The 25,117-nt window shown below is 46.0% G+C and overlaps 1 protein-coding gene across 1 annotated transcript; it reads right to left on the reverse strand.

The window, feature by feature from the left end:
* Window positions 1-377: 377 nt before the first annotated feature.
* Window positions 378-25,117, reverse strand: LOC147991489 (putative E3 ubiquitin-protein ligase SINA-like 6). Its single transcript, XM_087538689.1, has 5 exons — window positions 24,983-25,117; window positions 24,645-24,900; window positions 15,714-16,051; window positions 10,785-10,796; window positions 378-467 (listed from the first exon to the last, which is right to left on the reverse strand). Exons 1-5 carry the CDS (start codon window positions 25,115-25,117, stop codon window positions 378-380), a joined length of 831 nt encoding a protein of 276 aa, XP_087394815.1.

The raw sequence follows: 25,117 nt of genomic DNA on the forward strand, positions 1-25,117 counted from the left end.
CAATTGGCTCTATCATGGATGTACCTATATACTAAAACATGTCTAGATACATCTATATTTTGACAAATGGAAGGCATGTATTGTGGAACAAAGGGAGTGCTTGTCATCAAAATGGATAAAAAGGGACGTATCTAGAACTAAAATACGTCTACATACATCTCCTTTTATCCATTTTGATGACAAGTAGTACTTCTTACCCAAAGGAACTTATATCCAACAGACACAAAATATTCGTTCGACTGTTGGAAATTACTGATCTGATGTCGAAGTAATTGTTGCATCACCACCAAAACCCACCATTTCTTAAGCTAAAGTAGACCAAGGTAATCCCTATATTAGCATATTACTAATATAAACAGAAGGCACTATAGAAACATTTAGGACGTGAGCTTGTCAATCTGAATGTGGAGGGACACAAGCTTAGCCCCGGCCAGCAGCTTGGGTGGAACTGTCAAGAAGGTCAGGTCCTTCACATCGACGTTGTTGGAATTTTGCTAGCAGGCCTTTGGCCCAAAGCCCAACTAAAATTCTGAAATTCTCTTGGCCCATTCATGCACACATGTGAGTGGAGTGAGTGAGGCTAAAGTTTAGTCCCACCCCGGAAGTTGAGAGAGAGTTGCACCTCTTTATAAGGTGAGCTCTTCTACCACTTGTATGAGCATGAGAAGAGGAGACCTACACGCGCGCTCCTCCTCCTCGCTCGCCTCGCCACGCCATGCCTCGTCACGACGTGTCGCGCCGCGCCGCGGGTTGCGGGATTGAGCCGAGCCGAGGACAGAGCTATGCACGTTGTCTATATTTTTGCTGCTCGGTAAAAATTAATGAGTTATTAATTAATAATTAATGGATGCATTAATTACTGAACCGTTTCTGATTCTTTTGGATCGTGACGACTCGGACGTGGGGTTTACTCCCACGACCTGCCCGACCCGCACTATATAGTCAGGCGGACGTCTACCCTAGCCACCGCTGCTTCATATGGTTTCTCACCATCGTTCCAGATCATTGCGCCGACAAGCAAGTCTTCTCCACCCCTCCTTTCAGCATGCACCGGGAGAAGGGACAGCAGGCCTCTGGAACCCCACTTCTCGTGATCCTGTACGGGAGAGGGGCGATCAGGTTTTTGGGGAGCGCACTCACGCGACTGCTGGCCGCGATGACTTCGCGAACGACTACTTCTTCCCCGACCTCGGCAACCTCATCCTCGATGACATGGGCGACAACGTCAACGCTGGCGGTGCTGCTCCCGCTGCACCATATGTGATTCTATCCTTCCTGTTCGAGATGGTGGTAGAATTCATGTTTCTAGTATGTGCCCTAGATGTGATATGTTCATCTGCTATGCTAGTTTGCATGATTAGTTTAATCTCTGCTACTGTAGTCATGATTTATCTTCTAATTATTCGGATTAAATCTTGTGGTAACTTGCTCATATTTCCAACAATCCAAAAACCTGATTATAGGCAATTTACTCTGAGTGTTTTTGCTACGCATCTGAAGCTGCCCGCCTTTAAGGGGCGCAATATAAGAGGTGGCGCACGAGAGCAGTCTACTGGTTTCAGACCATGGGCTGCTATGACGCCACCAAGGGCAAGCCTGAGGGCGATCTTAATCCAGCACAACTAGAAGCTTTTGAGAAGATCGATACTCTCTTTAAAGGCACTCTTCTGAGTGTCCTGGATGATTCCATTGTGTATTCGTATATGTTGTTTGAAAATGGCAAGGACATGTGGGCTGCGCTCAAGGCCAATTTTGGTGCCTCGGACGCCGGCAACGAGTTGTACGTCATGGAGCAATTCTATGACTACAAGATGACTGATGAGCGCTCTATTGTACAGCAGGCTCATGAGATACAGTCGCTCGCAAAAGAACTTGAGTACTTCAAGTGTGTGTTGCCGGACAAATTTGTTGCCAGAGGCATCATTGCCAAACTTCCACCTTCGTGGAACAATTTTGCTACTTCCCTGAAACACAAGAGACAGGAGTTTTCCGTTGTGGATCTCATTGGTACTCTTGATGTTGAAGAGAAAGCGAGAGCAAAGGACACACGTGCTCGAGTTGTTGAGGGAGCTTCTAGTGCCCACATGGTACATAAGAAGAACTCCCAGCCCAACAAGTTCAAAAACAATAAGAACAAAACTCAGTGCAAAGGCAAGTTTGATACAAAGAACAAGCCATCACATTCTACCAACTTCAAGAAGAATTCTCATAAGAAGGGGAAGGGACTTTGCCATGTCTGCGGTGATCCCAATCACTGGGCTCCAAAGTGTCCTAACCGCTTTGAGGAGCGCGAACATGAGAAGAGCGGCAAGTCCGCTAATGTTGTCATCGGTGATATTGATATGAAGGAATCAGGGTACAGTATTTTTCCTACCATCCTTTCAGTATTTCAATCCCCTGATTGGTTAATTGACACCGGTGCCAATGTACATGTTTGTGCTGGCGCCTCCATGTTTTCTTCTTACTAGGCAACAGGGACTTCACCCGTGCTGATGGGGAACGGGTCACATGCCATCGTTCGAGGTGTTGGTACGGTCGATCTGAAGTTTACTTCGGGGAAGACTGTGCGTCTGAAGAACGTTCATCATGTGCCGTCCATAAATAAAAATCTCGTTAGCGGTTCCCGTTTATGTCGAGATGGTTTTAAGTTGGTTTTTGAATCCAATAAATTTGTAATTTCTAAGTATGGACAATTTGTTGGAAAAGGTTATGAGAGCGGAGGCTTGTTCCGCCTGTCTTTGTCTGATATTTGCACTAAAGTTATTAATAATGTTTGCCACAACAATGAGTCTGATATTTGGCATTCAGGACTTTGTCACATTAACTTTGGTTGCATGACGCGGCTAGCCAATATGAATTTAATTCCGAAAATCTCTACTGTTAAAGGCTCTAAGTGCCAAGTATGTGTGCAAGCTAAGCAACCTCGCAAGTCCCATAAGACTGCAAAGGCAAGAGACTTGGCGCCACTAGAGCTTATACATTCTAATCTTTGTGAGATGAACGGCGTATTGAAAAAAGGTGGAAAGAGATACTTCATGACGTTGATTGATGACTCCACTAGATATTGTTATGTGTATCTTCTGAAATCAAAAGATGATGCTTTAACTTTCTTCAAAAACTATAAAGCTGAGGCAGAGAACCAACTTGATCGAAAAATTAAATGGCTTAGGTCTGATCGTGGTGGAGAGTATTTTTCCAATGAATTTGATCTGTTTTGTGCGGAACATGGTATAATCCATGAGAGGACGCCTCCCTACTCACCTCAGTCAAATGGGGTAGCCGAAAGAAAGAACCGAACTCTAACTGATATGGTTAACACCATGTTAGACACATCGGGTCTTTCCAAGGAATGGTGGGGGGGAGGCGCTAATGATTGCGTGTCATGTCCTAAACTGAGTTCACACAAAGCATAAGACGATGACTCCATTTGAGGAATGGGAAAGGAAAAGATTGAAACTCTCTTACCTACGTACTTGGGGTTGTTTGGCGAAAGTCAATATACCAATTTCCAAGAAGCGCAAGCTTGGACCAAAAACCGTGGATTGTGTTCTTCTGGGCTATGCTTTTCATAGCATTGGCTATAGATTTTTGATAATAAAATCAGAGGTATCCTACATGCATGTTGGTATGATTATGGAGTCGAATGATGCAACTTTCTTTGAGGACATATTTCCTATGAAGGATATGTCGAGTTCATCAAATCAGGAGATACCTACTCCATCTAGTGAGGAATTCGCTGTAATTCCTGAATCCACTATTGCGATGGAACACGTTGAGAATCCTGTTGAGGGTGAAAATGAAACTCCTATGAGGAGAAGGAGACAGAGGACTACAAAGTCTTTTGGTGATGATTTCATTGTGTACCTTGTGGATGACACACCCAGGACTATTTAAGAAGCCTATGCATCTCCTGATGCTGACTACTGGAAGGAAGCTGTTCGTAGCGAGATGGATTCCATCTTAGCTAACGGTACTTGGGATATCACTGACCATCCTTATGGATGCAAACCTGTAGGATGTAAGTGGGTGTTCAAGAAGAAGCTTAGACCTGATGGTATGATTGAAAAGTACAAGGCATGGCTTGTGGCCAAGGGTTATACCCAGAAAGAAGGTGAAGACTTCTTTGATACTTACTCACCCATGGCTAGACTGACCACAATTCGGGTGCTACTATCACTGGTTGCCTCACATGGTCTTCTCGTTCATCAAATGGACGTTAAGACAGCTTTCCTCAATGGAGAGTTGAAGGAGGAAATTTACAAGGATCAGCTAGATGGTTTTGTAGTACCTGGTCAGGAAGGAAAGGTGTGCAAGTTATTAAAGTCTTTATATGGCCTTAAACAAGCTCCTAAGGAGTGGCATGAGAAGTTCGAAAGAACAATAACTGCTGCCAGCTTTGTAGTAAACGATGGTGACAAGTGCGTGTACTATCGCTATGGTGGGGGCGAAGGAGTTATTCTTTGTCTGTATGTCGACGACATACTAATCTTTGGAACGAAACATGATTTAATCAAGGAGGTTAAGGATTTCTTATCTCGCTGTTTTGAGATGAAGGATCTAGGACTAGCTGATGTTATCTTAAACATCAAACTGTTGAGAGATGAGAATGGTGGGATCACACTGCTTCAGTCTCACTATGTGGAAAAGGTCTTGAGTCGTTTTGGGTATAGCGACTGCACGCCTTCTCCAACTCCATATGATGCTAGTGTGTTGCTTCGAAAGAACCCACGGATTTCTAGAGATCAACTGAGATATTCTCAGATTATTGGCTTGCTTATGTATTTGACGAGTGCCACGAAGCATGACATCTCTTTTGCTGTGAGCAAGCTGAGTCGAAACCGGGAGATGTTCATTGGCATGCGCTTAAGAGAGTTATGCGCTATTTGAAAGGCACCGCGAGCTATGGGATTCACTACACCAGGTATCCAAGGGTACTGGAGGGTTATAATGACTCAAACTGGATATCTGATGCTGATGAGATTAAGGCCACAAGTGGTTATGTTTTTACACTTGGTGGTGGCGCTGTTTCCTAGAAGTCTTGCAAGCAGACCATCTTAACGAGGTCAACTATGGAAGCAGAACTCACAGCATTAGACACTGCCACTATTGAAGCGGAGTGGCTTCGTGAACTCTTGATGGACTTACCTATGGTTGAAAAAGCAATACCTCCTATCCTGATGAACTGCGATAATCAAAGTGTGTTCGTCAAGATAAACAGTTCAAAGGACAATATGAAGTCCTCAAGACTTGTGAAGAGGAGACTAAAATCTGTCAGAAAATTGAGGAACTCCGGAGTTATTACGTTGGATTATATCCAAACATCGAAAAACTTGGCAGATCCCTTCACAAAGGGTCTATCACATAACATGATAGATAAGGCATCGATGGAGATGGGCTTGAGACCCACCGCATGAGTTTTCCATAGTGGTAACCCACTCTATGTGATCGGAGATCCCATGAAGTAGAAGTGGGAGACAAGTTGTTGGTCAGCTCAGAGGAGAGTATCCCTATATTAACTATCCCACTCCGTGAAGATGCAATACTCTCCTGATCTGCATGGCAGGTTGATACTTATCTTAATGTGTTTCGAGTGGCTTATTCGGGTAAGAAGAGATGTTGTCCTGCAGAACATCTTCTAAGGAACACACCTATATGAATTTGACTGTTAACGTCGCAGTCTGTGAGAATTGGGTGTTCTCTAATAAATTCATGAAAAGGCCCTGGAGTACGACGTATACGCTCCACCCGCGGGGAAGCATTGCGGCAGCCCAATATCGGTCAAGAATTTGTGTGAAACTAGTCTCACAGAAAACTTGTAGTTCAAGGCATAGTCCACTATTCAAGTTGTGATCTAGTGTAGCATAAATCTCTAAGTGGAAGTTCAACTTCACAGTCTCCACTAAGCACCAGTATATAAACAATGCTTTGGAACTAAATGATGAAATGTGCCAATGAGACTTTGTGGGGGATTGTTGGAATTTTGCTAGTAGGCCTTTGGCCCAAAGCCCAACTAAAATTCTGAAATTCTCTTGGCCCATTCATGCACACATGTGAGTGGAGTGAGTGAGGCTAAAGTTTAGTCCCACCATGGAAGTTGAGAGAGAGTTGCACCTCTTTATAAGGTGAGCTCTTCTACCACTTGTATGAGCATGAGAAGAGGAGACCTACACGCGCGCTCCTCCTCCTCGCTCGCCTCGCCACGCCACGCCTCATCACGATGCGCGGCGCCACGCCGCGCCGCGGGTTTCGGGATTGAGCCGAGCCAAGGACAGAACTATGCACGTTGTCTATATTTTTGCTGCTCGGGAAAAATTAATGAGTCATTAATTAATAATTAACAGGCGCATTAATTACTGAACCGTTTCTGATTCTTTTGGATTGTGACGACTCGGACGTGGGGTTTACTCCCACGACCTGCCCGCCCGCACTATATAGTCAGGCGGACGTCTACCCTAGCCGCCGCCACTTCGTATGGTTTCTCACCACCGTTCCAAATCATTGCACCGCCAAGCAAGTCTTCTCCATCCCTCCTTTAGGCATGCACCGGGAGAAGGGACAGCAGGCCTCCGGAACCCCGCCTCTTGTGATCCTGTACGGGAGAGGGGCGATCAGGTTTTTGGGGAGCGCACTCGCGCGACTGCTGGCAGCGACGACTTCGCGAACGACGACTTCTTCCCCGACCTCGACAACCTCATCCTCAACGACATGGGCGACAACGTTAATGCCGTGTTGGAAATATGCCCTAGAGGCAATAATAAAATGATTATTATATTTCCTTGTTCATGATAATTGTCTATTATTCATGCTATAATTGTATTATCCGGAAATCGTAATACATGTGTGAATACATAGACCACAATGTGTCCCTAGTGAGCCTCTAGTTGACTAGCTCGTTGATCAACAGATAGTCATGGTTTCCTGGCTATGGACATGGGGATGTCATTGATAACGGGATCACATCATTAGGAGAATGATGTGATGGACAAGACCCAAACCTAAGCATAGCACAAAGATCGTGTAAGTTCGTTTTGTGAGAGCTTTTCTAATGTCAAGTATCATTTTCTTAGACCATGAGATTGTGCAACTCCCGGATACCGTAGGAGTGCTTTGGGTGTATCAAACGTCACAACGTAACTGGGTGGCTATAAAGGTGCACTACGGGTATCTCCGAAAGTGTCTGTTGGGTTGGCACGAATCGAGACTGGGATTTGTCACTCCATATGACGGAGAGGTATCTCTGGGCCCACTCAGTAGTGCATCATCATAATGAGCTCAATGTGACCAAGGGGTTGGTCACGGGATCATGCATTATGGTACGAGTAAAGTGACTTGCCTGTAACGAGATTGAACAAGGTATTGGGATACCGACGATCGAGTCTCGGGCAAGTAACGTACCGATTGACAAAGGGAATTGAATACGGGATCGATTAAGTCCTTGACATCATGGTTCATCCGATGAGATCATCGAGGAGCATGTGGGAGCCAACATGGGTATCCAGATCCCGCTGTTGGTTATTGACCGGAGAGGCATCTCGGTCATGTCTGCGTGTCTCCCGAACCCGTAGGGTCTACACACTTAAGGTTCGGTGACGCTAGGGTTGTAGAGATATTAGTATGCAGTAACCCGAAAGTTGTTCGGAGTCCTGGATGAGATCATGGACGCCACGAGGAGTTCCGGAATGGTCCGGAGGTAAAGATTTATATATAGGAAGTGTAGTTTCGGCCAGCGGGAAGGTTTCGGGGGTTACCGGTATTGTACCGGGACCACCGGAAGGGTCCCGGGGGTCCACCGGATGGGGCCACCTATCCCGGAGGGCCCCATGGGCTGAAGTGGCATGGGAACCAGCCCCTGATGGGCTGGTGCACCCCACCCAAGGGCCCAAGGCGCCTAGGGTTGGAAACCCTAGGGGGCCGTTGCCCCCCGAGGGGGCATGCGCCCCCCTGGTTAGAAACCCTAAGGGGGCCGTTGCCCCAGGGCCCCCCCCCCATTTTAGATGGGATCTCCAAGGGGGCATGCGCCCCCTAGCCCTTATATACAGTGGAAGGGAGGGAGGGCAGCCGCACCTAGCTCTTGGCGCCTCCCTCTCCCTCCGTAACACCCCTCCTCCCCGCTTGTGCTTGGCGAAGCCCTGCCGGGATCTTGCTGCATCCACCACCACGCCGTCGTGCTGCTGGATCTTCATCAACCTCTCCTTCCCCCTTGCTGTATCAAGAAGGAGGAGACGTCTTCCCAACCGTACGTGTGTTGAACGCGGAGGTGCTGTCCGTTCGGCACTTGGTCATCGATGATTTGGATCACGGCGAGTACGACTCCATCATCCCCGTTCACTTGAACGCTTCCGCTCGCGATCTACAAGGGTATGTAGATGCACTCCTATTCCCCTCGTTGCTAGAATACTCCATAGATTGATCTTGGTGATGCGTAGAAATTTTTTAATTTCTGCTACGATCCCCAACAGTGGCATCATGAGCTAGGTCTATGCGTAGTTACTATGCACGAGTAGAACACAAAGTAGTTGTGGGCATCGATATTGTCAATTTGCTTGCCGTTACTAGTCTTATCTTGATTCGGCGGCATCGTGGGATGAAGCGGCCCGGACCAACCTTACACGTACGCTTACATGAGACTGGTTCCACCGACTGACATGCACTAGTTGCATAAGGTGGCTGGCGGGTGTCTGTCTCTCCCACTTTAGTTGGATCGGATTCGATGAACAGGTTCCTTATGAAGGGTAAATAGAAATTGGCAATTCACATTGTGGTTTTGGCGTAGGTAAGAAACGTTCTTGCTAGAAACCAATAGCAGCCACGTAAAAACTTGCAACAACAATTAGAGGACGTCTAACTTGTTTTTGCAGCAAGTGTTTTGTGATTTGATATGGCCAAAGGGTTGTGATGAATGATGAATGATATATGTGATGTATGAGATTGATCATGTTCTTGTAATAGGAATCACGACTTGCATGTCGATGAGTTTGACAACCGGCAGGAGCCATAGGAGTTATCTTTATTTATTTATGACCTGCGTGTCAACATAAACGTCATGTAATTACTTTACTTTATTGCTAAAGCGTTAGCCATAGTAGTAGAAGTAATAGATGACGAGACAACTTCAAGAAGACACGATGATGGATATCATGATGATGGAGATCATGGTGTCATGCCGGTGACAACGATGATCATGGAGCCCCGAAGATGGAGATCAAAGGAGCAAATGATATTGGCCATATCATGTCACTATTTGATTGCATGTGATGTTTATCATGTTTTACATCTTATTTTCTTAGAACGACGGTAGCTTAAATAAGATGATCCCTCGTTATAATTTCAAGAAAGTGTTCCCCCTAACTATGCACCGTTGCGAAGGTTCGTTGTTTCGAAGCACCACGTGATGATCGGGTGTGATAGATTCTAACGTTCGAATACAACGGGTGTAAGACAGATTTACACACGCAATACACTTAGGTTGACTTGACGAGCCTAGCATGTACAGACATGGCCTCAGAACATAGAAGACCGAAAGGTCGAGCATGAGTCGTATAGAAGATACGATCAACATGAAGATGTTCACCGATGTTGACTAGTCCGTCTCGCATGATGATCGGACACGACCTAGTTAACTCGGATCATGTTATACTTAGATGACTGGAGGGATGTCTATCTGAGTGGGAGTTCATTTAATAATTTGATTAGATGAACTTAATTATCATGAACTTAGTCTAAAATCTTTACAATATGTCTTGTAGATCAAATGGCCCATGTTGTCCTCAACTTCAACGCGTTCCTAGAGAAAACCAAGCTGAAAGACGATGGCAGCAACTATACGGACTGGGTCCGGAACCTGAGGATCATCCTCATAGCTGCCAAGAAAGATTATGTCCTAGAAGCACCACTAGGTGACGCACCCGTCCCACAGAACCAAGACGTTATGAACGCTTGGCAGACACGTGCTGATGATTACTCCCTCGTTCAGTGCGACATGCTTTACAGCTTAGAACTGGGGCTCCAAAAGCGTTTTGAGAGACACGGAGCATATGAGATGTTCGAAGAGCTGAAAATGGTTTTTCAAGCTCATGCCCGGGTCGAGAGATATGAAGTCTCCGACAAATTCTTCAGCTGTAAGATGGAGGAAAATAGTTCTGTCACTGAGCACATACTCAAAATGTCTGGGTTGCATAACCGCTTGACTTAGCTGGGAGTTAATCTCCCGGATGACGCGGTCATTGACAGAATCCTTCAGTCGCTTCCACCGAGCTACAAGAGCTTTGTGATGAACTTCAATATGCAGGGGATGGAAAAGACCATTCCTGAAGTATTTGCAATGCTGAAATCAGCAGAGGTAGAAGTCAAAAAGGAACATCAAGTGTTGATGGTGAATAAAACCACTAAGTTCAAGAAAGGCAAGGGTAAGAAGAACTTCAAGAAGGACGGCAAGGGAGTTGCCATGCCCAGTAAGCAAGCTGCCAGGAAGAAGCCAAAGAATGGACCCAAGCCCGAGACTGAGTGTTTTTATTGCAAGGGAAGTGGTCATTGGAAGCGGAACTGCCCCAAATACTTAGCGGACAAGAAGGCCGGCATCACGAAAGGTATATGTGATATACATGTAATTGATGTGTACCTTACCAGTACTCGTAGTAGCTCCTGGGTATTTGATACCGGTGCGGTTGCTCACATTTGTAACACAAAGCAGGAGTTGCGGAATAAACGGAGACTGGCGAAGGACGAGGTGACGATGCGCGTCGGGAATGGTTCCAACGTTGATGTGATCGTCGTCGGCATGTTACCTCTACATTTACCTATGGGATTAGTTTTAAACCTCAATAATTGTTATTTAGTACCAGCTTTGAGCATGAACATTGTATCAGGATCTCGTTTAATACGAGATGGCTACTCATTTAAATCCGAGAATAATGGTTGTTCTATTTATATGAGAAATATGTTTTATGGTCATGCTCCGATGGTGAATGGTTTATTCTTAATGAATCTCGAGCATAATGCTACACATATTCAAAGTGTGAATACCAAAAGATGTAAGGTTGATAATGATAGTCCCACATACTTGTGGCACTGCCGCCTTGGTCACATAGGTGTCAAACGCATCAAGAAGCTCCATGCAGATGGACTTTTAGAGTCTCTTGATTACGAATCATTTGACACGTGCGGACCATGCCTCATGGGTAAGATGACCAAGACTCCGTTCTCAGGAACAATGGAGCGAGCAACCAACTTATTAGAAATCATACGTACTGATGTGTGCGGTCCAATGAGTGTTGAGGCTCGCGGTGGCTATCGTTATGTTCTCACTCTCACTGATGACTTGAGTAGATATGGTTATGTCTACTTAATGAAACACAAGTCTGAGACCTTCGAAAAGTTCAAGGAATTTTAGAGTGAGGTTGAGAATCAACGTGACAGAAAAATAAAGTTCTTACGATCAAATCGTGGGGGAGAATATATAAGTCACAAATTTGGCACACACTTAAGGAAATGTGGAATCGTTTCACAACTCACGCCGCCTGGAACACCTCAGTGTAACGGTGTGTCCGAACGTCGTAATCGCACTCTATTGGATATGGTGCGATCTATGATGTCTCTTACCGATCTACCGCTCTCATTTTGGGGCTATGCTTTAGAGACTACCGCATTCACTTTAAATAGGGCTCCGTCGAAATCCGTTGAGATGACACCGTATGAATTATGGTTTGGGAAGAAACCTAAGTTGTCGTTTCTAAAAGTTTGGGGATGCGATGCTTATGTCAAGAAACTTCAACCTGAAAAGCTCGAACCCAAGTCGGAAAAATGCGTCTTCATAGGATACCCTAAGGAAACCATTGGGTATACCTTCTACCTCAGATCCGAAGGCAAGATCTTCGTTTCCAAGAATGGATCCTTTCTAGAGAAGGAGTTTCTCTCGAAATAAGTAAGTGGGAGGAAAGTAGAGCTTGATGAAGTAATGCCTCTTGAAGCAGAGAGTAGCACAGCTCAGGAAAATGTTCCTGTGGTACCTGCACCGATTAGAGAGGAAGTTAATGATGATGATCAAGATACTTCGGATCAAGCTCCTACTGAACTTCGTAGGTCCACAAGGACACGTTCCGCAGTAGAGTGGTACCGCAACCCTGTCATGGAAATCATGTTGTTAGACAACGGTGAACCTTCGAACTATGTAGAAGCGATGGCGGGCCCAGATTCCAACAAATGGCCAGAAGCCATGAAATCCGAGATAGAATCAATGTATGAAAACAAAGAATGGACTTTGACTAACTTGCCCGAAGATCGGCGAGCCATAGAAAATAAATAGATCTTAAAGAAGAAGACATACGCGGATGGTAATGTGACCATCTATAAGGCTCGACTTGTCGCTAAGGGTTATCGACAAGTTCAAGGGGTTGACTACAATGAGACTTTCTCACCCGTAGCGAAGCTGAAGTCCGTCCGAATCATGTTAGCAATTGCCGCATTCTATGATTATGAGATATGGCAAATGGACGTCAAAACGGCATTCCTTAACGGCTTTCTTAAGGAAGAATTGTATATGATGCAGCCGGAAGGTTTTATCGATCCTAAGAATGCTAACAAGGTGTGCAAGCTCCAACGCTCAATCTATGGGCTGGTGCAAGCATCTCGGAGTTGGAACATTCGCTTTGATGAGATGATCAAAGCGTTTGGTTTTATGCAGACTTATGGAGAAGCCTGCGTTTACAAGAAAGTGAGTGGGAGCTCTGTAGCATTTCTCATATTATATGTGGATGACATACTGTTGATGGGAAATGATATAGAATTCTTGGAAAGCATAAAGGCCTATTTGAACAAGTGTTTTTCAATGAAGGACCTTGGAGAAGCTGCTTATATATTAGGCATCAAGATCTATAGAGATAGATCGAGACGCCTCATCGGTCTTTCACAAAGTACATACCTTGAAAAGATATTGAAGAAGTTCAATATGGATCAGTCCAAGATGGGGTTCTTGCCTGTATTGCAAGGTGTGCGATTGAGCACGGCTCAATGCCCGACCACGGCAGAAGATATAGAAGAGATGAGTGTCATCCCCTATGCCTCAGCCATAGGGTCTATTATGTATGCCATGCTGTGTACCAGACCTGATGTAAACCTTGCCGTAAGTTTGGTAGGTAGGTACCAAAGTAATCCCGGCAAGGAACACTGGACAGCGGTTAAAAACATCCTGAAGTACCTGAAAAGGACCAAGGATATGTTCCTCGTTTATGGAGGTGGCGAAGAGCTCGTCGTAAAGGGTTAAGTCGATGCTAGCTTCGACACAGATCTGGATGACTCTAAGTCACAAACTGGATACGTGTATATTTTGAATGGTGGGGCAGTAAGCTGGTGCAGTTGCAAGCAAAGCGTCATGGCGGGATCTACATGTGAAGCAGAATACATGGCAGCCTTGGAGGCAGCACAAGAAGCAATCTGGGTGAAGGAGTTCATCACCGACCTAGGAGTCATACCCAATGCATCGGGGCCGATGACTCTCTTCTATGACAACACTGGAGCTATTGCCCTTGCCAAGGAGCCCAGGTTTCACAGGAAGACCAGGCATATCAAGCGTTGCTTCAACTCCATTCGTGAAAGTGTTCAAAATGGAGACATAGAAATTTGTAAAGTACATACGGACCTGAATGTAGCAGATCCGTTGACTAAACCTCTCCCTAGAGCAAAACATGATCAACACCAGAATTCCATGGGTGTTCGATTCATCACAATGTAACTAGATGATTGACTCTAGTGCAAGTGGGAGACTATTGGAAATATGCCCTAGAGGCAATAATAAAATGATTATTATATTTCCTTGTTCATGATAATTGTCTATTATTCATGCTATAATTGTATTATCCGGAAATCGTAATACATGTGTGAATACATAGACCACAATGTGTCCCTAGTGAGCCTCTAGTTGACTAGCTCGTTGATCAACAGATAGTCATGGTTTCCCGGCTATGGACATGGGGATGTCATTGATAACGGGATCACATCATTAGGAGAATGATGTGATGGACAAGACCCAAACCTAAGCATAGCACAAAGATCGTGTAAGTTCGTTTTGTGAGAGCTTTTCTAATGTCAAGTATCATTTTCTTAGACCATGAGATTGTGCAACTCCCGGATACCGTAGGAGTGCTTTGGTTGTATCAAACATCACAACGCAACTGGGTGGCTATAAAGGTGCACTGCGGGTATCTCCAAAAGTGTCTGTTGGGTTGGCACGAATCGAGACTGGGATTTGTCACTCCGTATGACGGAGAGGTATCTCTGGGCCCACTCGGTAATGCATCATCATAATGAGCTCAATGTGACCAAGGGGTTGGTCAAGGGATCATGCATTACGGTACGAGTAAAGTGACTTGCCGGTAACGAGATTGAACAAGGTATTGGGATACCGACGATCGAGTCTCGGGCAAGTAACGTACCGATTGACAAAGGGAATTGAATACGGGATTGATTAAGTCCTGGACGTCGTGGTTCTTCCGATGATTTCATCCAGGAGCATGTGGGAGCCAACATGGGTATCCAGATCCCGCTGTTGGTTATTGACCGGAGAAGCATCTCGGTCATGTGTGTGTGTCTCCCGAACCCGTAGGGTCTACACACTTAAGGTTCGGTGACGCTAGGGTTGTAGAGATATTAGTATGCAGTAACCCGAAAGTTGTTCGAAGTACCAGATGAGATCCCGGACGTCACGAGGAGTTCCGGAATGGCCCGGAGGTAAAGATTTATATATAGGAAGTCCAGTTTCGGCCAGCGGGAAGGTTTCGGGGGTTACCGGTATTGTACCGGGACCACCGGAAGGGTCCCGGGGGTCCACCGGATGGGGCCACCTATCCCGGAGGGCCCCATGGGCTGAAGTGGCGTGGGAACCAGCCCCTGATGGGCTGGTGCACCCCACCCAAGGGCCCAAGGCGCCTAGGGTTGGAAACCCTAGGGGGCCGTTGCCCCCCGAGTGGGCATGCGCCCCCCTAGTTGGAAACCCTAAGGGGGGCGTTGCCCCCAGGGGCCGCCGCCCCCCCCCTTTTACATGGGATCTCCAAGGGGGAATGCGCCTCCCTAGCCCTTATATATAGTGGAAGGGAGGGAGGGCAGCCGCACCTTGCTCTTGGCGCCTCCCTCTCCCTCAGTAACACCTCTCCTCCCCGCTTGTGCTTGGCGAAGCCCTGTCGGGATCTTGCTGCATCCACCACCATGCCGTCGTGCTGCTGGATCTTCATCAACCTCTCCTTCCCCCTTGCTGGATCAAGAAGGAGGAGACGTCTTCCCAACCATACGGGTGTTGAACGCGGAGGTGCTGTCCGTTCGGCACTTGGTCATCGGTGATTTGGATCACGGCGAGTACGACTCCATCATCCCCGTTCACTTGAACGCTTCCGCTCGCGATCTACAAGGGTATGTAGTTGAACTCCTATTCCCCTCGTTGCTAGAATACTCCATAGATTGATCTTGGTGATGCGTAGAAATTTTTTAATTTCTGCTACGATCCCCAACACGTCGGCGGTGCTGCTCCCACTGCACCGTATGTGATTCTATCCTTCCTGTTCGAGATCGTGGTAGAATTCATGTTTCTAGTATGTGCCCTAAATGTGATCTGTTCATCTGCTATGCTAGTTCGCATGATTAGTTTAATCTCTGCTACTGTAGTCATGATTTATCTTCTAATTATTCGTATTAAATCTCGTAGTAACTTGCTCATATTTCCAACAGACGTCGCCGGGATCCTTGCTACTTGTCACCTCCATTTCCACCTTGACGGCATCGGTCGTGCCTTTGGGCTCCACCAGCGGGCCGTTCGCCCACATCTTGGCCACATAGTGCGGCAGTGGGGACGCCCCCGCTCTGATGCAGACGACCGACACGGCGATAGGCGCGTCGATGTCGAGCACGCCGCCGACCAAGAAAAACATGCGACCGTCCTCCTCCACGAACAGCAAGAGCCATGGCTCCGATAGTGGCACTTGCAGCTGGAGCACCTTGCCGTACTGGATCCTGTGCACGGGCATGGGATGCGTGGTGCTGATGTGGTGGTAGAGCGCCGGCGGCGGGCCTTGTTGGGGATTGTAGCAGAAATTTAAAATTTTCTACGCATCACCAAGATCAATCTATGGAGTAATCTAGCAACGAGGGGAAGGGGAGTGCATCTACGTACCCTTGTAGATCGCTAAGCGGAAGCGTTACTAGAACGCGGATGAGGTAGTCGTACTCGTAGCGATTCAGATCGCGGTCGATTTCGATCTAAGCGCCGAACAACGGCGCCTCCGCGTTCAACACACGTGCAGCCCGTTGACGTCTCCCATGCCTTGATCCAGCAAGGAGAGAGGGAGAGGTTGGGTAAGACTCTGTCCAGCAGCAGCATGACGGTGTGGTGGTACTGGTGGTGGAGGAGCGCGGTACTCCAGCAGGGCTTCGCCAAGCACTATGAGAGACAAGGAGGGAGAGAGGTAGGGCTGCGCCTTGGGAGAGAGAGACTCGTGTGTTGTGCAGCCCCAAAACCTCCACTATATATAGGGGCAAGGGCTAGGGGAGGCGCCCTAGGATTTCCCCTAGGGGGGGCGGCGGCCAGGGCAGATGGGATCTCCCCCTTGGGTGACTTGGCCCCCAAGCCAGGAGGTGGGAACGCTAGATGGGGCGCCCCAAACCCCTTGGTCACGTGGGAATAGGTGAGGGGGGCGCACAGCCCCTTAGTGGGCTGGTTTACCCCCTTCCCTTGGCCCATGAAGCTCCCCAACACTTGCCGGGGCTCCCGAAACACCTTTCGGTCATGCTGGTCATCACCCGGTACCTCCGGAACACTTCCGGACTCCAAAACCCTTCATCCAATATATCAATATTCACCTCCGGACCATTCCGGAACTCCTCGTGACATCCGGGATCTCATCCGGGACTCCGAACAACATTCGGTAAACGCATACATACTTTCCCTATAACCCTAGCGTCATCGAACCTTAAGTGTGTAGACCCTACGGGCTCGGGAATCATGCAGACATGACCGAGACATCTCTCTGGTCAATAACCAATAGCGTGATCTAGATACCCATGTTGGCTCCCACATGTTCCAAGATGATCTCATCGGATGAACCACGATGTCAAGGATTCAATCAATCCCGTATACAATTCCCTTTGTCTACTGGTATGATACTTGCCTGAGATTCGATCGTCGGTATCCCGATACCTTGTTCAATCTCGTTACCGGCAAGTCTCTTTACTCGTTCCGTAACACATCATCCCATGATCAACTCCTTGGTCACATTGTGCACATTATGATGATGTCCTACCGAGTGGGCCCAGAGATACCTCTCTGTTTACACGGAGTGACAAATCCCAGTCTCGATTCGTGCCAACCCAACAGACACTTTCGGAGATACCCGTAGTGCACCTTTATAGACACCCAGTTACGTTGTGGCGTTTGGTACACCCAAAGCATTCCTATGGTATCCGGGAGTTGCACAATCTCATGGTCTAAGGAAATGATACTTGACATTAGAAAAGCTTTAGCAGACGAACTATACGATCTTGTGCTAGGCTTAGGATTGGGTCTTGTCCATCACATCATTCTCCTAATGATGTGATCCCGTTATCAATGACATCCAATGTCCATGGTCAGGAAACCATGACCATCTATTGATCAACAAGCTAGTCAACTAGAGGCTTACTAGGGACATGTTTTGGTCTATGTATTCACACATGTATTACGGTTTCCGGTTTATACAATTATAGCATGAACAATAAACAATTATCATGAACAAGGAAATACAATAATAATAACCATTTTATTATTGCCTCTAGGACATATTTCCAACAGTCTCCCACTTGCACTAGAGTCAATAATCTAGTTCACATCACTATGTGATTGCAATGAATCCAACACCCATGGGGTTTGTTCATATCTTGCTTGTGAGAGAGGTTTATTGGTCAATGAATCTGAACTTTTCAGATCCATGTTTGCTTCACAAATCTCTGTCATCTTGTAGATGCAGCTACCACACGCTACTTGGAGCTATTCCAAATAACTGTTCTACTATACGAATCCAGTTTACTACTCAGAGTCATCCGGATTAGTGTCAAAGTTTGCATCGACGTAACCCTTTACGACGAACTCTTTTACCACCTCCATAATCGAGAAAATTCCTTTGTCCACTAGTTACTAAGGATAAGTTCAACCGCAGTCGTGTGATCCATTCCTGGATCACTCTTGTACCCCTTGACTGACTCATGGCAAGGCACACTTCAGGTGTGGTACATAGCATACTGTAGAGCCTACGTCTAAAGCATAGGGGACGACCTTCGTCCTTTCTCTCTCTTCTGCCATGGTCAGGTCTTGAGTCTTACTCAATATTCACACCTTGTAACACAGCTAAGAACTCCTTCTTTGCTGATCTATTTTGAACTCCTTCAAAATCTTGTCACGGTATGTATTCATTCGAAAGTACTATTAAGCGTTTTTGATCTATCCTTATAGATCTTGATGCTCAATGTTCAAGTAGCTTAATCCATATTTTCCATTGAAAAACACTTTTCAAATAACCCTGCATGCTTTCTAGAAATTCTACATCATTTCTGATCAACAATATGTTAACAACATATACTCATCAAAAATTCTATAGTGCTCCCACTCACTTCTTTGGAAATACAAGTTTCTCATAAACTTTGTACAAACCCAAAACCTTTGATCATCTCATCAAAGCGTATATTCCAATTCTAAGGCGCTTACTCCAGTCCTTAGAAGGATTGGTGGAGCTTTGCATACTTGTTAGCATCTTTTAGGATTGACAAAACCTTCTGGCTGTATCACATACAACCTTTCCTCAAGAAAAATGTTGAGGAAACAATGTTTTTTACATCCTATCTGCAAGATTTCATAAATAATGCAGTAACTGCTAACATAATTCCAACAGACTCTTAGCATCGCTACGAGTGAGAAAGTCTCATCGTAGTCAACTCCTTGAACTTGTCGGGAAACATCTTAACGACAAGTCGAGCTTTCTTAATGGTGACACTTACCATCATTGTCTGTCTTCCTTCTAAAATCCATCTGCACCCAACAGCCTTACGACCACCAAGTGGTTCTTTCAAAGTCTATACTTTCTTTTATACATGGATCCTCTCTCGGATTTTATGGCCTCGAGCCATTCTTCGGAATTTGGGCCCACCATCACTTCTCCATAGCTTGTAGGTTCATTTTTGTCTAGCAACATGACTTCCAAGATAGGATTACGTACCACTCTGAAGTAGTATGCATCCTTGTCGACCTATGAGGTTTGGTAGTGACTTGATCCGAAGTTTCATGATCACTATCATAAGCTGCCACTTCAATTGGTGTAGGTGCCACAAGAACAACTTCATGTGCCCTGCTACACACTAGTTTAAGTGACGGTTCAATAACCTCACCAAGTATCCACCATCCTCCCACTCAATTCTTTCGAGAGAAACTTTTCCTTGAGAAAGGACCCGTTTCTAGAAACAATCACTTTTGCTTCCGGATCTGAAATAGGAGGTATACCCAACTATTTTTGGGTATTCTACGAAGACGCATTTATCCGCTTTGGGTTCGAGCTTATCCGCCTGAAACTTTTTCACATAAGCATCGCAGCCCCAAACTTTTAAGAAACGACAGCTTAGGTTTCTCTAAACCATAGTTCATACGGTGTCGTCTCAACGGCATTGTGTGGTGCCCTATTTAAAGTGAGTGCGGTTCTCTCTAATGCCTAACCCATAAACGATAGTGGTAGTTCGATAAGAGACATCATGGTATGCACCATATCCAATAGGGTGCAGTTGTGATGTTCGGACACACCATCACACTATGGTGGTCCAGGCGGTATTAGTTGTGAAACAATTTCCACAATGTCTTAATTGTGTGCCAAACTCGTAACTCAGATATTCATCTCTATGATCATATCATAGACATTTTATCATCTTGTCACGACGATCTTCAACTTCACTCTGAAATTACTTAAACCTTTCAATAATTCAGACTTGTGTTTCATCAAGTAAATATACCCAGCATCTACTCAAATCATTTGTGAAGTAAGAACATAACGATATCCACTACGTGCCTCAGCACTCATTGGACTGCACACATCAAAATGTATTACTTCCAACAAGTTGCTTTCTTGTTCCATCTTACTGAAAACGAGGCCTTTCAGTCATCTTGTCCATGTGGTATGATTTGCATGTCTCAAGTGATTCAAAATCAAGTGAGTCCAAACGATCCATCTGCATGGAGTTTCTTCATGCATATCTACCAATAGACATGGTTCGCATGTCTCAATCTTTTCAAAAACCGAGTGGGTCCAAAGATCCATCAACATGGAGCTTCTTCATGTGTTTTATACCAACATGACTCAAATGGCAGTGCCACAAGTATGTGGTACTATTATTACTATCTTATATCTTTTGGCATGAACATGTGTATCACTACGATCGAGATTCAATAAACCATTCATTTTAGGTGCAAGACCATTGAAGGTATTATTCAAATAAACAGAGTAACCATTATTCTCCTTAAATGAATAACCGTGTGGCGATAAACATAATCCAATCATGTCTATGCTCAACGCAAACACCAAATAACAATTATTTCGGTTTAACACCAATCCCGAAGGTAGAGGGAGCGTGCGATGTTTGATCACATCAACCTTGGAAACACTTCCAACACATATCGTCATCTCACCTTTAGCTAGTCTCTGCAGCCTTTTATTTTGAGTTACTAACGCTTAGCAACCGAACTGGTATTTATTACCCTGGTGCTACTAGGAGTACGAGTAAAGTACACAATAATATGACGTATATCCAAAATACTTCTGTCGACCTTGCTAGCCTTCTCATCTACCAAGTATATAGGGTAGTTCTGCTTCAGTGACCGTTCCCCTCATTATAGAAGCACTTAGTCTCGGGTTTGGTTCAACCTTGGGTATCTTCACTAGAGCAGCAACTGATTTGCCGTCTCATGAAGTATCCCTTCTTTCCCTTGCCCTTCTTGAAACTAGTGGTTTAACCATCAACAATTGATGCTCCTACTTGATTTCTACTTTCGCGGTGTCAAACATCGCGAGTTTCTCAAGGATCATCATGTCTATCCCTGATATGTTATAGTTCATCACAAAGCTCCAATAGCGTGGTGGCAATGACTATGGAGAACCATCACTATCTCATCTGGAAGATTAACTCCCACTCGATTCAAGCGATTGCAGTACTCAGACAATCTGAGCACATCCTCAACGATTGAGTTTTTTTTCTCCCTTTGTTTGTAGGCTTAAGAAACTTGTCACAGGTCTCATACCTCTTGACGTGGGCACTAGTCTGAAATTCCAATTTCAGTCTTTGGAACATCTCATATGTTCTGCGAAGTTTCAAAAACGTCTTTGGTGCCACAATTCTAAACCATTAGTATTACGTACTGAACTATCACGTAGTCATCAAAACGTGTATGTCAGATGTTTCCCAACATCTACAGACGATACTCGAGGTTCAACACACTGAGCGGTGCATTAAGGACATAACCCTTCTGTGCAGCAATGAGGACAATCCTCAGTTCATGGACCCAGTCCGCATAATTGCTACTGTCAACTCTCAACTAAATTTTCTCTAGGAACATATCTAAAACAGTAGAATCAAAGCGTGAGCTACGACATAATTTGCAAAGACCTTTTGACTATGTTTATGATAATTAAGTTCATCTAATCAAATTATTCAATGAACTCCCACTTAGATAGACATCCCTCTAGTCATCTAAGTGATACATGATCTGAGTCAACTAGGCCGTGTCCGATCATCACGTGAGACGGACTAGTCATCATCGGTGAACATCTTCATGTTGATCTTATCCACTATACGACTCATGTTCGACCTTTCGGTCTTCCGTGTTCCGAGGCCATGTCTATACATGCTAGGCTCGTCAAGTTAACCTAAGTGTATTGCGTGTGTAAATCTGGCTTACACCCATTGAATGCGAACGTTAGAACCTACCACACCCGATCATCACGTGGTGCTTCGGAACAACGGACCTTAGCAATGGTGCACAGTTAGGGGGAACACTTTCTTAAAATTATTGCGAGGGATCATCTTATTTATGCTACCGTCGTTCTAAGCAAATATGATGTAAACATGACAAACATCACATGCAAATCATAAAGTGACATGATATGGCCAATATCATCTTGCGCCTTTAATCTCCATCTTCGAGGCGCGGCATGAACACCATCGTCACCGGCATGACACCATTATCTCCATCATCGTGTCTTCATGAAGTTGCCTCGCCAACTATTACTTCTACTACTATGGCTAACGGCTAGCAATAAAGTAAAGTAATTACATGGCATTTTCATTGACACGCAGGTCATAAATATATTAAGACAACTCCTATGGCTCCTGCCAGTTGTCATACTCGTCAACATGCAAGTCGTGATTCCTATTACAAGAACATGATCAATCTCATACATCACATATATCATTCATCACATCCTTTTGGCCATATCACATCACATAGCATACCCTGCAAAAACAAGTTAGACGTCCTCTAATTGTTGCTGCATGTTTTACGTGGCTGCTATGGGTTTCTAGCAAGAACGTTTCTTACCTACGCAAAACCACAACGGTGATATTCCAATTGCTATTTACCCTTCATAAGGACCCTTTTCATCGAATCTGATCCGACTAAATTGGGAGAGACTGACACCCGCCAGCCACCTTATGCATGAAGTGCATGTCAGTCGGTGGAACCTGTCTCACGTAAGTGTACATGTAAGGTCGGTCCGGGCCGCTTCATCCCACAATGTCGCCGAATCAATATAAGACTAGTAACGGCAAGCAAATTGAACAAATCATCGCCCACAACTACTTTGTGTTCTACTCGTGCATAGAATCTATGCATAGACCTAGCTCATGATGCCACTGTTGGGGATCATAGCAGAAATTTAAAATTTTCTATGCATCACCAAGATCAATCTATGGAGTAATCTAGCAACGAGGGGAAGGGGAGTGCATCTACGTACCCATGTAGATCGCTAAGCGGAAGCGTTACTAGAATGCGGATGAGGTAGTCGTACTCGTAGCAATTCAGATCGTGGTCGATTCCGATCTAAGCGCCGAACAACGGCGCCTCCGCTTTCAACACACATGCAGCCCGGTGACGTCTCCCATGCCTTGATCCAGCAAGGAGAGAGGGAGAGGTTGGGGAAGACTCCGTCCAGCAGCAGCACGATGGCGTGGTGGTGGTGGAGGAGCGCGGTACTCCAGCAGGGCTTCGCCAAGCACTACGAGAGACGAGGAGAGAGAGAGGTAGGGCTGCGCCTTGGGAGAGAGAGACTCATGTGTTGTGCAGCCCCAAAACCTCCACTATATATAGGGGCAAGGGCTAGGGGAGGCGCCCTAGGGTTTCCCCTAGGGGGCGGCGGCCAGGGCAGATGGGATCTCCCCCTTGGGTGACTTGGCCCCCAAGCCAGGAGGTGGGAACCCTAGATGGGGCGCCCCAAACCCCCTGGTCACATGGGAATAGGTGAGGGGGGCACACAGCCCCTTAGTGGGTTGGTTTGCCCCCTTCCCTTGGCCCATGAAGCCCCCCAACACTTGCCGGGGCTCCCGAAACACCTTTCGGTCATGCTGGTCAACACCCGGTACCTCCGGAACACTTCCGGACTCCAAAACCCTTCGTCCAATATATCAATCTTCACCTCCGGACCATTCCGGAACTCCTCGTGACGTCCGGGATCTCATCCGGGACTCTGAAAAACATTCGGTAACCGCGTACATACTTTCCCTATAACCCTAGCGTCATCGAACCTTAAGTGTGTAGACCCTACGGGCTCGGGAATCATGCAGACATGACCGAGACATCTCTCTGGTCAATAGCCAACAGCGGGATCTGGATACCCACGTTGGCTCCCACATGTTCCATGATGATCTCATCGGATGAACCACAATGTCAAGGATTCAATCAATCCCATATACAATTCCCTTTGTCTACTGGTATGATACTTGCCCGAGATTCGATCGTCGGTATCCCGATACCTTGTTCAATCTCGTTACCGGCAAGTCTCTTTACACGTTCCGTAACACATCATCCCGTGATAAACTCCTTGGTCACATTGTGCACATTATGATGATGTCCTACCGAGTGGGCCCAGAGATACCTCTCCGTTTACACGGAGTGACAAATCCCAGTCTCGATTCGTGCCAACCCAACAGACACTTTCGGAGATACCCGTAGTGCACCTTTATAGACACCCAGTTACGTTGTGGCGTTTGGTACACCCAAAGCATTCCTACGGTATCCGGGAGTTGCACAATCTCATGGTCTAAGGAAATGATACTTGACATTAGAAAAGCTTTAGCAAACGAACTATACGATCTTGTGCTAGGCTTAGGATTGGGTCTTGTCCATCACATCATTCTCCTAATGATGTGATCCCGTTATCAATGACATCCAATGTCCATGGTCAAGAAACCATGACCATCTATTGATCAACGAGCTAGTCAACTAGAGGCTTACTAGGGACATGTTCTGGTCTATGTATTCACACATGTATTACGGTTTCCGGTTAATACAATTATAGCATGAACAATAGACAATTATCATGAGCAAGGAAATATAATAATAATAACCATTTTATTATTGCCTCTAGGGCATATTTCCAACAGGCCTTCGTAGCCGCAGACGGGCACGGGGCATTTGTAGGGCGCGAGCGGACACACGCTCTGGTGATCGGCGAGCTTGTGGTAAGTGACGTAGAGCCCACAGCCTTCATGCGGGCACTCCACCCTCACCGACGAACGGACGGAGTCCACCGCCGTGTTCCGCACGTTGAAGCCACCGCCGCGCTCACACTTCTGGCACTGCCGCTGGTTCTCGGGGCGCTCGACACGACAGTCCGCGTAGTCCAGGTGCCCTCCCTTGCACTGCAGAAATCAATCGAACAGCACATCAATCAAGAAACCTGCACCTTGCTCAATCAGCTGAACGGACGAGTTGTATTCGAACCTCATACACTGGAGGCGTCAAGGGGCGGAGGCACAAGGGGCAGTGGAGCACGGTGAGGTCCATCGAGACCTTAGAGAGCTCCATCGTCGGGTCCTGTTCGGTCTGCATGATCTCGCCCTCCTCGTGCACAACCAT

This window comes from Triticum urartu, chromosome 1A (assembly GCF_056163025.1).
Source record: "Triticum urartu cultivar PI428250 chromosome 1A, HENAU_Tu73, whole genome shotgun sequence".
Lineage (NCBI taxonomy): Eukaryota > Viridiplantae > Streptophyta > Magnoliopsida > Poales > Poaceae > Triticum > Triticum urartu.

What these genes read in the sequence shown, in the direction of transcription:
- LOC147991489 (XM_087538689.1), bottom strand. Translation starts at nt 25,117, where the DNA reads ATGGTTGTGCACGAGGAGGGCGAGATCATGCAGACCGAACAGGACCCG. An exon ending in TGACGCCTCCAGTGTATGAG is followed by an intron (nt 24,901 to 24,982) that starts GTTCGAATACAA and finishes TGATTTCTGCAG; the next exon opens with TGCAAGGGAGGGCACCTGGA. An exon ending in GCCCGTCTGCGGCTACGAAG is followed by an intron (nt 16,052 to 24,644) that starts GCCTGTTGGAAA and finishes ATCCCCAACAAG; the next exon opens with GCCCGCCGCCGGCGCTCTAC.